At 38.1% G+C, this 16,210-nt stretch overlaps 1 protein-coding gene across 2 annotated transcripts in view; it reads left to right on the top strand.

The window, feature by feature from the left end:
• The first annotated feature begins 6 nt into the window (after positions 1-6).
• The window catches only part of PLCL2 (phospholipase C like 2), a 109,801-nt gene continuing 93,597 nt past the window's right edge, over positions 7-16,210 (top strand). For both annotated transcript variants that reach the window (XM_026842051.1, XM_026842052.1), the window contains exon 1: positions 7-616. In XM_026842051.1, coding sequence (XP_026697852.1) covers positions 302-616 — 315 coding nt within the window. In that variant the 5' untranslated portion in view covers positions 7-301. The remainder of the gene's footprint in view (positions 617-16,210) is intronic.

Below are 16,210 nucleotides of genomic sequence, written 5' to 3'. Positions count from 1 at the left end.
GTGTAAGGCTCCCCCGCCCGCCGCCGCCGCCCCGGCTGAGGGCAGGCTGTCACGTTTCGCTTCTTTTCCTTGCCCAGGTGCTGAAGGACGGGGGCTCGCCGAGACGCAGCGGAGGCGCCTGCCCCCCTTCCCCTCCTGGAGCTACGCGGCCTCAGCTGCCAAATGCGCGGAGGGGAGAGACTTTTGCTCAAAATCCCCCGCCCGTAAATACACAGAAAGCGGAAGAAGAGCCACCGCCGGGTAGCTGCGGGAGGAGGGGAGGGGGACAGCGGTCTTGTTTCTGCTGTAGTAGGGGAGGCTGATGGCGGAGTTTGGTAGCGGTGGCGGCACCGGCGGCGGGGGGCTCCCAGCCTCCCCGGGGCCGGTCCAAGGGAAGGTGGCCTTCAAGGCAGGAGATGGGGAAGGAGGAGGCGGAGGTGGCGGCGGCGGGAGATCCCGCTTTGACAGTGCAGGCGGCCGGGTTTCCAACGGGGACTGTGCCCTGGCGGGAGCCGGCGAGGAGCTGGGATCAGCTCCTCCTGCAAGCCCAGAGAGCAGCAGCAAAGAGAAAGGATTTTCCACCAGCCAACAACGAGAAGGCAAACCCGGCATCCCCCGGAGGAGCAGCATAATTAAGGTAAGAGCACTTGCTCCTCCCCATCGGGGTCTTGGCTCTTTCTCTGTGACAGGCATGGAGATGCAGGCGATAGATTTGGCTCAGCTCACAGAGCCTTGGCTCTAGATGAAAGGATAGGCGGCTTTTTTCTTTTTCTTCCTTTTTTTTTTTTTTTTTTTTTTGGACTTGATTTTTCTTTTGTCAGAAGTGGACAGCAGTGAGAGAATGGCTTTATACACATCCACGCTTGGGGATGTGTCATCTTTTGAGGTTTATTAAAACAGAAGGCTCCAACTCCTGTTGGAGAAGGTGAGAGAAACTAGCTGGCTTGTGAAAGACAACATGGGCACCAGCCTGGCATGGAAAGACACGGATTACATGGTATCCTTGTTATTTGGGATGCACCTGTGCAGAGCAATTTTGTGGCACCATTGGCTTGTGTGTGTGACAGGCACACAGCAGGTGATGAGAGATGGGGCTGGGGGTGGGAGAAGGTAGAATAGAGAGCATTCTTCTTGTTAAAAGTGACAGCTTGTTTGACAGTAAACTGTGTTGTACTTCACCTATAGAAGCATCTTTATTTATACTTAGCTCTGCATGTTCTGAGTGTTTCAGCTTGAAAAGTAGGGGGAGCATCAGTGGTAGAATGTAGATCAGGGAAAATGCAATGGGAGTGTTTTTTTCATACAATTATTTATATAAATACAGTTGCTCTCTTTTCTTAAAGCCATGGTTCCTGAGAGGTGACACTGTCTTGGGTTAGCTTTCCCAACTGCAGGGAAAAGGTTGAGAGAACATAGAGAAATTACTCCATTGGTATAATGGCTGTAAATGAAGCACAAGTTCAGGTATTTCAGAACTGAGTTCAATCAAGATCAGCTAGATTTGTCATCATCTTAGATATTTATATGCCTCCAAAATCAGCTGTGGTGGCGTGACCTTGGCTGGATGCCAGGTGCTCACCAACAGCTGCTCTATCACGCCCTCTCCTCAGCTGGAGAGAAAATATATCAAAAGGCTTGTGGGTCCAGATAAGAACAGGGAGAGATCATTCACCAATTACGGTCATGGGCAAAACAGACTCGACTTTGGGAAATTAGCTTAATTTATTAACAATCAAATTAGAGTAGTAAAATGAGAAGTAACATAAAAACTTAAAATCACCTTCCCCCCCACCCCTCCCTTCTTCCCAGGCTCAACTTCATTCCTGATTTTCTGTACCTCCTCCCCCCGTGGCACAGGGGGATGGGGAATGGGGGTTGTGGTCAGTTCATCACATATTGTCTCTGCAGCTCCTTCCTCCTCAGGGGGAGGACTTCTCACACTGTCCTCTGCTCCAGTGTGGGGTCCCTCCCACAGGAGACAGTCCTCCATGAACTTCTCCAAGGTGGGTCCTTCCCACAGGCTGCAGTTCTTCACAAACTGCTTCAGTGTGAGTCTCTCCCATGGGGTGCAGTCCTTCAGGAACAGACTGCTCCAGCGTGGGTTCCCCATGAGGTCACAAGTGCTGCCAGCAGACCTGCTGCATTATGGGCTCCTTGCCTCCATGGGGCTACAGGTCCTGCCAGGAGCCTGCTCCAGCGTGGGCTTCCCACGGGGTCACAGCCTCCTTTGGGGCTGTTCCAGCGTGGGGTCCTCCCCGGGGTGCAGGTGGAGATCTGCTCCCCCGTTCCCCTCCCTGGGTGCAGGGCACAGCTGTCTCACCAGGGGCTGCACCACGGGCTGCAGGGGAATCTCTGCTCTGGTGCCTGGACCAGCTCCTCCACATCCTATTCACTGACCCTGGTGTCTGCAGAGTTGTTTCTCTCACATATTCTCACTCCTCTCTCTGACTGCTGTTTCTGCAGCAGGTTTTTCCATTTCTTTAATATGTTATTCCAGAGGTGCTACTCACATCACTGACGTGCTCAACATTGGCCAGCGGTGGGTCTGTCTTGGAGCTGGCTGGCACTGGTTCTGCCAGGCACAGGGGAAGCTTCTAGCAGCTTCTCACAGAAGCCACCCCTGTAGTTCCCCCTGCTACCAAAACCTTTCCACACAAACCCAAGACATTCCACTCCTTGCCTCTGTGAATAACATACTTAAGAATTATTATTAAAATCCATATTCATCACAGGGTCTTCACAAACTTCAGTCACATTGACAAAGAATTCCCCACATCAAAATAACATAATCACAGCACTGAATTAAAGTGGGCAATTTACACACACAGTCCACCCCTTGTCCCTTCACTACAATTAGAACAGAAATTCCTCACAATCATTCTGCTACCTAACATTGTTCAGTCCATGTTTTGCCCATTACCTCTGTTGTTCTGTTGGTGAGATGATAGAAAAACACATGTGGAAATTCAAAACTAGTAGCGTATCTCAAGTTGTGTTACTGTCTTCTGGACCTTGCTATAAAAATCAAGGGGAGAACAAGGGCAGTCAGCAGTGGAACGCATTTGACAGCCTGCACCCACCCTTCCTGTTCGAGCAGTGATGCTGGGTGTGTGCGTTTGTGTGTGTGTTAAAGAAATAACAATAGACAAGGGGCAACTGAGCTTGGTGTTGGAATAACTTAATTATTACTTCATTTGCCAGTGATTTTTTTACAGGTCTGGTGTTTTTTAACACTTTTGTTTCTTCTGTGGTAGCCCAAGAAAGATACTGTTGTTGTTTTCAGTGTGTATTGTGCCATCATACTACTTTGTAGTGTATGATTTGATTATACAGCAACCTTCTGCCTCTCTGGGGATCAAAGGAGGATACAATACCTAGGGATTCGTCATTTATTAAGATCAAGAAGCGTGAGATAAGGAAATATGTTTTGGATTACATTTCATGAATATTTAAGTCAAGGTTCTTAGTTTCTACAGAAATGAGAGCACTTTGGAATATAAAATTACTCAACTTTCTGGTATTATTACTGATTAATACCATTTTGCAGATGTGAACAGTAATCCATTTAGCTGCCAAGAATTGATTACTACAACTTCATGTTATCGTTTGAATAATTATGTGAGTGGAAAAATCTGACAACACTACATTTAAAGTTATGTGGTCCGTATTTATTTTAGATATGACTGTTTTAATACTTAAAGGAAAAATCACTTGTCTTCATATATACAGAGTATTCTTCAGCCTGCTTAGTTCAGCAGTTCACAGGTAGTTTGAATCTGGTTGTGTAGGTGCATAGTTTTCAGTGTGAAACCTTTTGGAAAATCTGGCATGAGTAGTAAACTTTAAAATACTTCTTGCTCTCTGCTCTTGCAGTACAAAAATCAGTAAAACAGAGTGGAAAAAAAATAAAATGTAATCTATTTTTGGAAGATGTTCCTGGAGTTTTAGTAACAATCAATGATGTAAAACTGCTCTTAAAAGAATATATGGAGTAACCTCAGGAAAAAGGTTTGTCCCATGCAGATTTCATACTTTCATACTTTCAGGCAAAACATGACATAGTTAATGGTAAAATCCATGTTTATGGAACATCTAATGCTTTAAATGTTTTGCCTGCTGACTACTGTGTAGGCTTTTGAGTCACAGACAGAAAACTGATGTTTGAATAACAGGACGAGTTGAGATTAAATTATTTAGAACTGTATGTTTGTATGAAAGTCAGGGTGACAGAAATGTCTTTTATTTTGGTTTTAGTCTGTGTTTCCATTGGTTGTTGATTTTCATAACTTTTCTCAGAGCAGTTGCTGCCTTTTCTCCCTTTCCTTTTTTACTTGCAGTCCCTGTTCTATTTTTTCTTTCTATTTATTTTGTTCACCTGCGTAATTTTGGGTTTTTCTTTCTTGTTCGGTACAAAAGGATATACTCTACGATGTTGAGGTGTCATCTAGGGTGATGACTGGTGGTAGGGCCACTATTACTGGAAAAACTAATACGCTCTTCATACCATAGTAGTTTACATGGACTTTCACTCTCACATATATAAGCTGCATTTAGGCTGAAAGTGTTGAAGATTGTACCCTTCATTTGTAGCAATATTTTATGGAATAGCCAGTTTCATTGCTAATCTTTGCTGAACCAAATTTGAGGGCTAGGGGCTACATATCTGTGTTCATGGAGACTTTTTCGCTTTCTATTTTCTACACTCCATATTTGTGAGATTCTGATTTTTCAGAGGTGATAGTGACCTCACATTGTGCATTCATGGGATTTAGGCTCTCCAGGTACCTGATCAGTGAACTAATTTACGTACCACTTATTTGTACATCGTGGGTTTTTTGGTCACTATTTAGTTTTTCCATAATATTTTCCTTGGTGCAACTAGCTATGGTTTTCTATAATGTCACTTCCTACAACAGTTCCTATAATATTCTGTAAAATGAATTTACAGTGAGTCCATCTTGCAGTTCAGAGTGGATTTAAGCATCCTGTGGACTTCCCTTAGCTGTTCTGACAGTTAGCAGTGAGCTTGCTTTATTTTTGTTTGAGGTCCCTCTGAATCTTTCTTAAAGAGACTTTGAGGCGGTAGGAGTTTGAGAATCTTTAAGGCAGCAAATGACTTATGGTGTATGTTTCCTCAGACCTGCTTGCTTCCAGGGGTCTCCAATAAACGCCTACAGAACCTCACAGTTTGTCAAAACTGTAGACCTAGACAGAAAGAGAGGCAGCAGGATAAATATGTCTTTATTAGGAGAGGTGTTACAGTAATAAAATGAGGGGAGATCCGTTTAGGAGAGACTGAAGTTATTTAGGAAGACAACAAAGAGAAATAAATGGAGAAAGGTGGCTTGACATTCTGTGAGCAGGAGCATTATTATCAACATCTGCCTGGAAGTAAAGTCCAGGGTTGTGTTGTGTTTTTGTTTTTGTTTTTTTTTTTTTTTTTCATATAGCAATACTGATCTCAGTGTCAATAGATTTCTTGGCTGATACTTAAAGAAATTTGTGTCTCCCTTTTTTATTCTGGGTGTAAACTCAAGCTTTCATTTTGTAAAGTCATGCACTTGCTGAGCATTGGCAACTCCTAAGTTCCAAAGTCTGTGAGAAGAGAGGAACCAAAGATAGCAGGTAGATATTCTAGGGTATAATTTTCAGCAGAGCTTCGCTTTTGAAACTAAAAATTCTTATATGTGTGTCTTTCTGCAACTGGGAAGTTCGACAGCATATGCATCAAGATTTTTTTCTTATTAAAATGCTAGCACACATTATCTCATTCAGTCTTTTATGATCTCTAGTTCTTACTCTATACCTGTTTGTATCAGGTGTACAAAATTTGAAATATGGAGAATGTTATGCAATATTTTCCACCACAGTGATTGTTTTAAAGGCTTTTAATAAAAAGCCTTTTGTATTAATGGTAAACTCTAAAGTACTGTTTTCAGTAATCTAGGTTCTCTGGAGTCCTAAATTACCTTAGTCACAATGGCACATTAGCAAGTCTTCGTGGAGACCCAGGAATAGATCATACATATTCAGCTTCCATCTAAAAGGATATAAAGGACTTAGGTTGCTGGAATCACTTTAAAGTATATGTAGTTACCTGTTGTTCAGTCATCTTTTTATATTGGGAAAGAAACCTGTGTAATGATGCTGTTGAGATTTAAAAAATATTTTTTTATATATATACACACACACATATATATGTATGTATTAATGCCCAACTAACTTTTCAATGTGATAGACATTTTCAAGTAAACTTGATCGAGCAGTCACAGGCTCAAAGGTGCTAGGGCTCCCTAAGTTCAAAGAAAACAGCCATATAGAGGAAAGAAGAAGACTAGCATGTCCTTTCTTTTTTCACACCCTTTGCCATCGGAAACAAAATGCTACAGTACGAGCTGAATTCTTCCTAGTTACAGAAGATCCGTGTGGGAGAAAGACATGAATGACCCAACGACAGGAGATATTTTGCTCAGAGCACACAATAATTGACACCGAAACTGACACCACAAAAAAAGCATCTATTTAGGAAACGAGGCTGTGATAGTTGAGCTACTCCTACATCTTACGTTGGGCAGGCTTTCAACTAGACAGCCAAAGCGTAGATTTTTCTATGGAGCTGTTTCTGGATCTGTTTGTTTCTTAGTTTCTTGTTGATTTATTGTAGATTTAGCTTATCTCTTTGGTTTGTCAGATAATATGAGAGATCTGAACGGCTAACTGCAGCTCCATAAATGCTGGAGCTTGCTTTTAGAGGATACGTTCTCTTTGATTTTGTTGGACTCTCAGCTAGACTATAGAAGGCTACCGACACCTATCCATACTTGTATTCCTCCTTCTTCATCCTCTACTACTTACTGTACTGGCTTCCTAATTTTTAAAAAATATAATCTATATTTTAAAACAACATATAGTAGCTCTTCCTAAATTTTCTGTCTCATGAAAGCTGTATACCTTAGGTATTTGCAATATATAGTATCTCATATATACATTAGATGTACATATCAGGCAGTTCGCTACTTGTTAACAGTGACAGTGGACTGAGATATGTCACGGCCACTGAGTGGGTAATTTGTGTATTGCATTTGGTACATATTTTTATTTGCATTAGTACTTTCTGTAGACCACAGTAATCAGAATTTTGTCGGGATGTATGTAACACAAACAAAAAAAGGGGTGTTTGTAGGAATGTATACATGGGTATACTCACTTTACCTGAGTTCAGCACATAATTTAGTTAGTTTATGTACTATAGCCCATGAAGAGAAAGTATTTTTTCCGAAAGATGACTTGGAGCGGGAGCTTAATTTGGATGAATTTAGCTTCTCTGACTTCTCTTCTGGAAGAGCTTATCTATTTCTGTTGACTGAGTAAGAGCTTGGCTAGTGTGAATAATAGCAACTCCTTCACCCCCTCCACCCCCAAATCCTTAGAATATCCACAAAACATGTTCCGTCTGTTCAGTGGCGAAAAAACAATTAATGGAATTTAAAAATCATTATAAATACCTGATGAGATTTTTTAAATACCTATTATCAGGCTTGATCAAGGAAATGACTATTTAGACTTCTTTTAAACTAGGAATTAGAGCATTGGTCTCCTACCCATGGCTGACAGATAATATGTGGCTCTCATGATTTGATTGCATTCATGTAAGATTAAAAAATTTAAACTGAGAGCAACAGGACAAGTTAATTGCGTAGTTTCCCAGCCTTTGCTGGTCCATGGGTGATACTGACATCAGTCTTTGTATTATTCCTCCTGACTCTATTAAAAAACCCACTTAAATAAAATTTGCTGATTGTCTATCTTTAAGAGCCAAATTAAGTTAAAATGTATTATAATATTAGTACATTGATTCTTAAATATTCGTGCATGCAAATGTGGAATTGTGTTCAAGATTCAGAAATCTAAATATAAACAGACTAGCAGGTAGATTTTGAGGGAAGAAAGGTATATAATAATTTATGCTTAACATACATGGAGAAGAGGAAAAGATGATAAAAAGCAGCAGATTATGTGTTGAAGAATGTTTAAAAATAGGGCTGGAAGAGACCTCAAGAGGTCAGTCTACTCTGCTCCACTGCTCTGCTACAGGATCAACTGTAGCAGTTAATAAATTTCAGTATGATGCTCTTTGTCTTCTAATCACCTTTTGTTTGTGATCCTTCTATGCAGAACTGCTGGCTGATTATTCCTCTTTGTATATGGGCAAAAGCAATCATCTTTACAGAGTTTTAAAAGCTTGTACTTGTCCTACTGACTGCATTCTAGTTATTTGAGATCGTATCTTCAATTTGTCATGGTCTTTCTGATTTTAACACCTTCTAACATGCACGCAGCTCTTCCATCTTCAGGTGAATAGCCAATTTTAACTATGCTCTTGTTTTCATCATATGATGTGTTGTTTTGGTTTTGTTAAATGATTGTAGTTTATGTGTTTTAAATATGAATTCAACTCTATACTCCATGGTTAAAATAAGTCAGTTATTTTTACCATCTGTAAGCTGGGCAATATGATGTTGCACAATCTAGTTAAGAAATACAATTTATGAGAATTTCTTTCCTGCTAAATATATTTAAACAATAGTAAGTACAGATTTATCATACACTTACTAGATTGCAGCACTGCCATGAAAAAGGGTTCTTTGAAAGGTTCTGGTTTGTTTGTCTTCAAGGAGTGTATGTAGCAAGTGTCATCTTTCCCTTTTTGCAGTTGTGTTTATAAAGAGTATCATTACAGTTTTACAGTTGATTTTTCACATCAGGCATGTCTTTTAAACATAGGGTAGTGAAATGACTGTACTTTTTGCTGTTGTAGGAGATTATGTATAGAGTGATCCTTTAGAAGGATATGTTGCCCGTTGTCTTGACTGCAGTACATCTCTTAAAAGGAAATTAGTTAAGTAGAAATTAAGAACTATCAGCATTGACTCATCTGTCCCTTGCTTATGAAGAGGAGCATGCCTGAATTCACTCACCTTTACCCTTCTAGACCTTGACCTCACAAAACACTGATGTTCTAGACAGTGAAGAGTGCAACATAGCATGTGACTGGAAATCAGCAGTGCTGAGGCTCACAGTGTTAACTGGTGCAGCCTTGGGAAAGTTAAATACGTGATTCATTCCTGCCCCTCCTGGGAATTCCTTTTAATGTCATTTGACCCCCTGGAATAAGTAATATCCCTGAGTACTTCAGATTGTATACTGTGTTCAGAGAACTTTTCAGATACCAAACATTCATGTTCTGGAAATTATAGTACGTAGTTCATAAGTGCAGGCAGACAGGAAGTGCCTTTAAACAAACAAACAAACCCCTTTTCAGAATAGCAGCTGAGAGTTTTATAAAATAACAAGGTATTAAGGTGCATTTCCAAACTTACTATAAAAATATTTAATAAACGAAACTTATTTGTGGGTTTAATTTTGGTATAAGAAATAGGTATCTTACAGATATATAGCGGATAATTGATATTATGTGCATTAGTGTCACGACTGTCCTACTTTGCTAAAATTGCTGAAAATGGTTTGATAGTTCGTCTAAATTATGAGATAATCAGTATGGCAGAAGAAAAAGAACTACTGCTTTTTTGTTAGAAAGCTCTTCTGCAGAATTTTCAAGTTCTTTTTATGGTTGAGCTTCTGTGATTATAACTTATTTTTTCACCACCCCCACCCCCCACTTTGTTTTTTGTCCTTTCTTCTTGCCGGCATTATTATTTTGACTTCACTGAAAAAGGCAAAGCATTACAAGGTTTTTTGTATGCTTTGATGTGTTAACATCCATGTATGTGAACATATCCCTATCTTTTAGAGCCCTTTTTAGTGTGGGATGGGAGAGAAAGAAGGATTGAGAAATTCTGCAGCAGCAGAAGGGTCTGCATGGTTTTTGTTTTGTGAAGCACCTCTTGTGATGGAAAATCCTGGATGCTTTATGTATTTCATTACCTAGTTTCCGATGGCAAAAGTGTTTGGCATTGTCTGTCAACAGTTTAACTGTATTCCTTAAAATAAAATGTGACCGTATATTTAAATTAAAAAATATGGCATAATGCTTTGTATTACTAAAGTGTAATTTGGACTAAAAGGACAGGAATTCAGCTGTCAAAGCTTTTGTTTCAATTATTTTCTTTCTACAAGTTATTGAAGTTATTGTCAATGTTTTTAGGATGGGCATTTGTTTATTGAGTTTAGGTAACTCCTGTAAATGGTACAGGAGCAATTGTTTAAAAAAACCCCAAAAAGCAAAATGGCAGCAACGTTATATACTCTACCATACTTTTATCCTTTAGTAAATTAGAAGCAGAATGAATATCTTTCATGTGCGTATTATAGAAAAATTTAGTTTATGAGTTGCTGAAATAATACATACATTCATTTATGTGTTTACAAATACATACATTTTTGCTACATAAGGCGGGAAAAAACTCAGTAATAAGTGGAAATAAATTGCTTCAGGAAATAGCTTGAATCAACTGAAAAGTATTTTGCCATTTACAGAGAATGGTCACTAAATTTGCTAGATATGCTAGTCAATGAATTTTCTAGATATGCTAGTAGCAGATTTTTGCAAAAAGCATTTCCAGTCTGAATCCTAGAGTTATATTTATGACTAATATTTTTGTGAAATTAGAGCGTATTTAGTCATGGCACGTTACTACCACATAGTGGAGAAAGCTAGAGAAGACATAAGTTGTCTGAATTCAGATAGTACTCTGTTTTTCTTGCTTTTGAAGATCCCTCAAGAGCATTTTATGGCTTATTGGATGTACTTTGTTTGTTAAACTCCAGCTATCCTTTATTTTCTCTTTTGTTCTCCCCAGTTGTAGTAGTTGCAGTGATGCATCTCACAAGCATTGTTTGAGGTTGACACTTTTCAGCTTTATTTGTTCCTCATCTGAAATAACACATACCATGTGCCTCACACTTGGTCCTTTTTCAGCGAATGGCCAGCCTAGTTTGGAATCTGCTCTGGGAGTGGTGATGTAGTGTGAAGGCACTGAGTGCTTTTTGGTTGTGATTGTTATCTTTTGGTATTTTGTAGATTTAGAAGTAAGGCTGTGGAAGAATTCACAACATTTTTTACTATCCTGCTTAGCCTGGTTCCGGTTTGTGTCACCTTGTCTATTGTGTCACCCTGTCTTTTTGTCCCTCCCCTTTTTGGTCTCTCCCCATCCCTCATACAGCTTGGCTTTTCTGCTTCAGCAGCAGAGAGATCACAGACTGGCCTTACTCTGCTGCTCTTCTTTAACAGAGAGTGATCTTTCTACTCCCAGCGAAGTGCTAGAGCAGAGAGGAGCTCTCTGTGTGGTGTGTGCAATACTGCAATAGTTCTTGTTTGCTTGTGAATCCCCAAAAAGGAGTAACAAAAAGGGAGTACAAATTCCACTGCAAGGCTGTCAACCTTCACAGTGGGTTTAAGTCCCACAGGGTTTGAGGCCTGAATATACGATGAAGGCTGACTGCACAGCTTAGGGTAGATGCATCTGTTTCAGTCTTCAAAAGTTGCCAGCCTTTGTGAATTTAAGAAAGGTTGCCAGGGTCAGCCCAAAAGTCCCTTCAGCTCATTAACTTGCCTGCAACAGCAACTGATACGAGATAGAAGAATAGAAAAAGCCTCCTTTCCTCACATCGTTAAGTGATTTGGAGCTAAGACATCTTTATTTTTCCCGCTTAATTGTCAAAGACCAGTTTGACTTTTGTAAGCTCTTCACCACTGTAACATCCTCTGACAGTTTCTTAACTATGTGAAGGAGTCCTTTTCTACCTGTTTGTGCCTTGCAGCTACTTGTTTACCTGCTATCCCCTGGTTCTTGTGTTATTCTACAGAGGAGTTGAAGGGTGTTCATCACGTTTGCTTTATATCATCTTTTTTTTCCCAGGCTAAAGAATCTTAATGTATTTAGTTGTTCCACCTATTGAAGATTTTCTGTGGTTTTGTTTTTTTTTTTTTTTTTTTTGGTTTTTTTTTTTTTTTTCCATTCTGGTGCCCTTTTACGTATTTTTTTTCCTTCCATTTTATTAATTTTTTGCAGTGTGGAACTGAAATGGTATTCCAAATGCATGCCAGTCAAATGTGCAAATCCACTATGGCATAATGAAGGTTTAGCAATATTGTGATACTAAGTTGGACTGTAATTTATTTATTTTTAGTTTTGTCATCATCAAAGACTTAGATAGTATCACTGTCACTAATTGATGATTGAAGAGTGCTGTTAAAACCTTTTACTAAATATTTAAAACCTTGCCTTTGAAGAACTGTGTAAGAATGTCTGTGCTGCTGTTTGTGTTGGAAGTGGCTGGCATTAACATCTTTGCAGGAGACTGAAGTTCTGTTAGAAGTCTTTTAACATGTTATGAAGTCTTTTTATGGTGCTGGTGACATAAAACTTCGCTGATTAGGGCATCCAGCTTCTAGCTATGGTTGAATACATTCATTTTCCCAGTAACAGAATAAAATGGCACGGACATTGCATAAAGCTGAAAAATCTAGTACTAATAAAAGTGCTTTCATTTTATAATAAGCTGTTAAATATGAAAGAAAGAGGAAGCACCTTATTTTTGTAAATGCAATTTGTTAGTATTTTGGATCTCCTAGATTTTTTGAGTTTTAAGGTTCTTGCCCAACACTCATGTTAATGGATTATTTAATCTTTTATATCTTTTGCTTTTATAATGTGTGAGGCTTTTCAGAATGCCTGTGTCAGCGTCCAGAAGAGCCAAGAAGGCATTTCTAGTCTTTAGGAAACTCACACAGTGTAACAATGAGATCAGATAGCTTTCTGAAAATAAAAGAACATCTAATATTTCACCTCAGAGAAGTCGTTTGAGGATTAAAAAGGTTATTAAATAAATGGTTACAGTAAACAATGAAGGATAAAAATAACTAGAAGGTTTTATGTCCCACGAGACTGATACAACAGCATTATCTTGGAAGGAAATCCCAACACTTTGTCACTTGAGCTGTTGAAAGTAGAAATGGTGCGAAGTATTAAGATGCTGTCCTGAGATTTTTTTTAGGATTATCTCCTTCCCCCCTCCTTTTTTCTTTTTTTTTTTTTTTTCTTTTTTTCTCTTCTTCTTTCCTTCTCCTTTGAGGAGGGAAATTGTTTTGTTTTCTTTTTCACTTTAGAATTTTCTGGCTACTCAGAAGGGAAGTAATCCCTGTTAGCCTCTTCCTTCCCAGTTGGGCTGCTCTATTGAGACAGAAGACACCTTTGTTACTCCTGAATTCTTAAGGATTTCTGAATCCTCATGCTTTTGTGTGTCCACCTTGTGACAGAGTCCAGTCCCTGACTCATAATTTCTGAGCATCACTGCCAGCAGTGTTATCTTTGTGTAATTCTTAAATTTCAAAGCTTCAGATAATTTTACTACTGGTGTTAAAATGTCTGATTTTGTGTTACTTCTGTTTGAAAGTGACATGCACTCAGCTGGAGTAACAGGAATTAAACATGACACTAATTTACATAGTTTTGCATGTGGAAATTAGTATTTCCGTCCATAAATACCGAATTTAACTTGCCAAAATAGTTTAGGAGTTCCTGCCTTGACAAGAGAAAATTTATCTTTTTTTTTTGTCCTAGTAATTGCTGATTAATTTTTATATTAACCAGAAATCATAGCTCAAATATATACTTTCAGTGTGGTCAGCTACAGCAAATATATTTTTTTTCTACCACATCTAATCCCAATTCCATCTCTGTCCTTAGTGGATGTATAAAATTTACTATAATCATTTAGGGGGGTGGTGGGAAGTAAGGGGTATAAAAAAGAGCTTTGTGATTAAAACTTTGGCCTCTAAAAGACAATTTGCAAGATTAATCACTTGCCACAGGTGTAAGAATCTTGAATTAAATTTATTAAAAAAAAATTAGATTCTAATGTTTAGCTTTATAGTACAGTCTGCAAAGAATCCCTGCATGTATTAGAAATATTCTGAAATTAATAGTTAATTATTGAATTTATTTCAGGTCTTTCTCACTTTTTCTGGTGAATTTAGTAAAATTCTGTTACGGAATATGATCAACTAAATGCATATTTTGCTGAGAAAACATACCACCTTACAATTTAGCGTTGTTCCGTATTGTCCACCTTAAAAAAAGGTTTCATATTAATTTGGTAGATGCTCAAAGTACTTCTCCACATGGTACTTGTAGCTGAGACGATGGAGAAATGAAATTTTCTGGTGTGTTCTGTTAAAATACAGCATAGGTGTTAAATATTTAAAAAGTTTTTGCATAAAACAAATACAAGTGAGATTATGTAGCCAATAAAACAGAAATACAGAGCAACATTATGTTTTTTTCTATTTGTTTCAGAACCTTGCCCCTACCTGCTGTGTCACTAAATTTTGCAAGGGTCAAAATTAGTCATAGTGAAAGCTACTCTTTGTTTTTTTTGGTTTTTTTGTTTTTTTTACTACTTAAAATATTTAGAATACAGTTCTGTATTCTAGAAATGCACATCTCATAACCCTTCCTTATTTTAATTGTCTGATCTGCACCACTTACAATGGTTGACAGGAATAAATCATGGGCTTCTACTGCAAACTTCTTTGACCATAAGCCCAAGTGGGCTCTTGTGTTTGTTTACTTCTTTATTCCAGGCTTTTTCAAAAATACAGTACAGAGTGAACTCTTGGCCCATTGATTTAAAAATCTTATATAATTGTTAATAATGCAGTTGTATGTACCTTTCTCTTTTTACTTGCCTGGAAGGCATTGCTGACAAAATTTTGGAGGTCCTTGCAGGACAGTGTAAACGGTATGGGTCTTGCACTGATCAGCTGATTATGCAGTTTAAAGCCCTTTGACTGTCCTTGAATTCTGATTGTATTCCGGATAAAACCAGTATTATTGAATATTCCTGTTCATGAAATTGTCTTGCAGTAAATCCTAATGAAAAGCAAGCTCATAAGCATAGTGGTAAATTCTTCAGCCTTACCCTTGAACTTTTTGGGACGCCCCAGCTGAATTTTTTTCCTTTTTTGCTTTAGACAGTGCATACTCTTTTCCTTAATTTCATTGCCCTTTTCTTTGTTTTAACTGTAATGAAACCCTTTGAGATAAAGTGCATGAAGTACATGTTTTGCATTCCTGTTATGTTTACCTACAGTTCTGTCTAGCCTCAACATTCAAAAATCACGAGTCAACTCCTCAAACTGATTTTGTTTTGGCTTTTTTTTTTAATTGTTAAGACATGAAAGTTAATGTATTGTTTTTTTTGGTCCTTTGACTTAGGCCATTCTGATGTGCACAATATTTTCCAAGTTTTGGCATAGGAAGGTATGAATACATGTAAAATTTAAGTAATTTGGAGATTTCCACATCTGAGTATCCATAAGGACTTTAAGAAAGCATTAAGTACATGAGATTTGCCATAACATTTGGAAGACCATTTGATTATTATATAGACAGCTGTTATGTTATTATGTTGGGCAGATAACACTAGATAACAGAATAAAATACTGATAAACTATGGTACTTTTTATCAATTTACATAATTGGTCTTATTAATTTGTTTGTTTTATTAGCAAGACTAGTGAGATGCTAATGTTTATTTCAAGAAGTTTCAAACTCCTCTTAGCAAGGATTTAATGATTTTTGTAGTTAATTGTCTAATGTTTAGTTACCTTTAGGAAGAAAGTTAAGTGTTCTTTAAATTGATCCTATATTTAAACTAATTGTTTCAGCAGTCTGAGAGCAATTACTATATATTTCTGAATTGTGTTATAATAGAGGACCTGCAAGCTTTATCCACATACTGTGGTGATAACAGGAATCAGGTGCACACAAATTTCTGTTTAACTGACTATTTATGAAAAGTTCTCTAGAGGAAAAGAAATTAGGCTAAACAGTTCTACAAAATTCTCAAAACTTATAACCAGTTACAGAATTCTGAGGACCTAAAGTATACCAGTTAAAAGAAAGTTCTGATAGTTAAAAACTCTTAAAAATGCTGTTCTTGAGGGGCAAACCTTCAGAAAAAAGAGTGAGGCCTCAATTCAAAGCTCTTAATTTGTTGTACTAGAAAGAAAAAAAAATTCGTTCTCTGTTATTTCAGGCCAACAACTTGGCAGGAGTTTAAATTGGAGTCCCAGGTTTCTGAAATCAGAGGCTTGAGAATGCTAGCAGGTTTCAGAGCTAGTAATGAAGGGGAAAAACAATGATTTCACAGATAGCTGAGCTATAAATCATAGTCACAATGTTTAAAGGAGTTACTTGGAAAGTTT

The sequence above is a fragment of the Athene cunicularia genome (assembly GCF_003259725.1).
Source record: "Athene cunicularia isolate RWA chromosome 2 unlocalized genomic scaffold, athCun1 chr2_part1, whole genome shotgun sequence".
NCBI lineage: Eukaryota > Metazoa > Chordata > Aves > Strigiformes > Strigidae > Athene > Athene cunicularia.
This window is presented reverse-complemented; position numbering and strand designations above follow the sequence as displayed.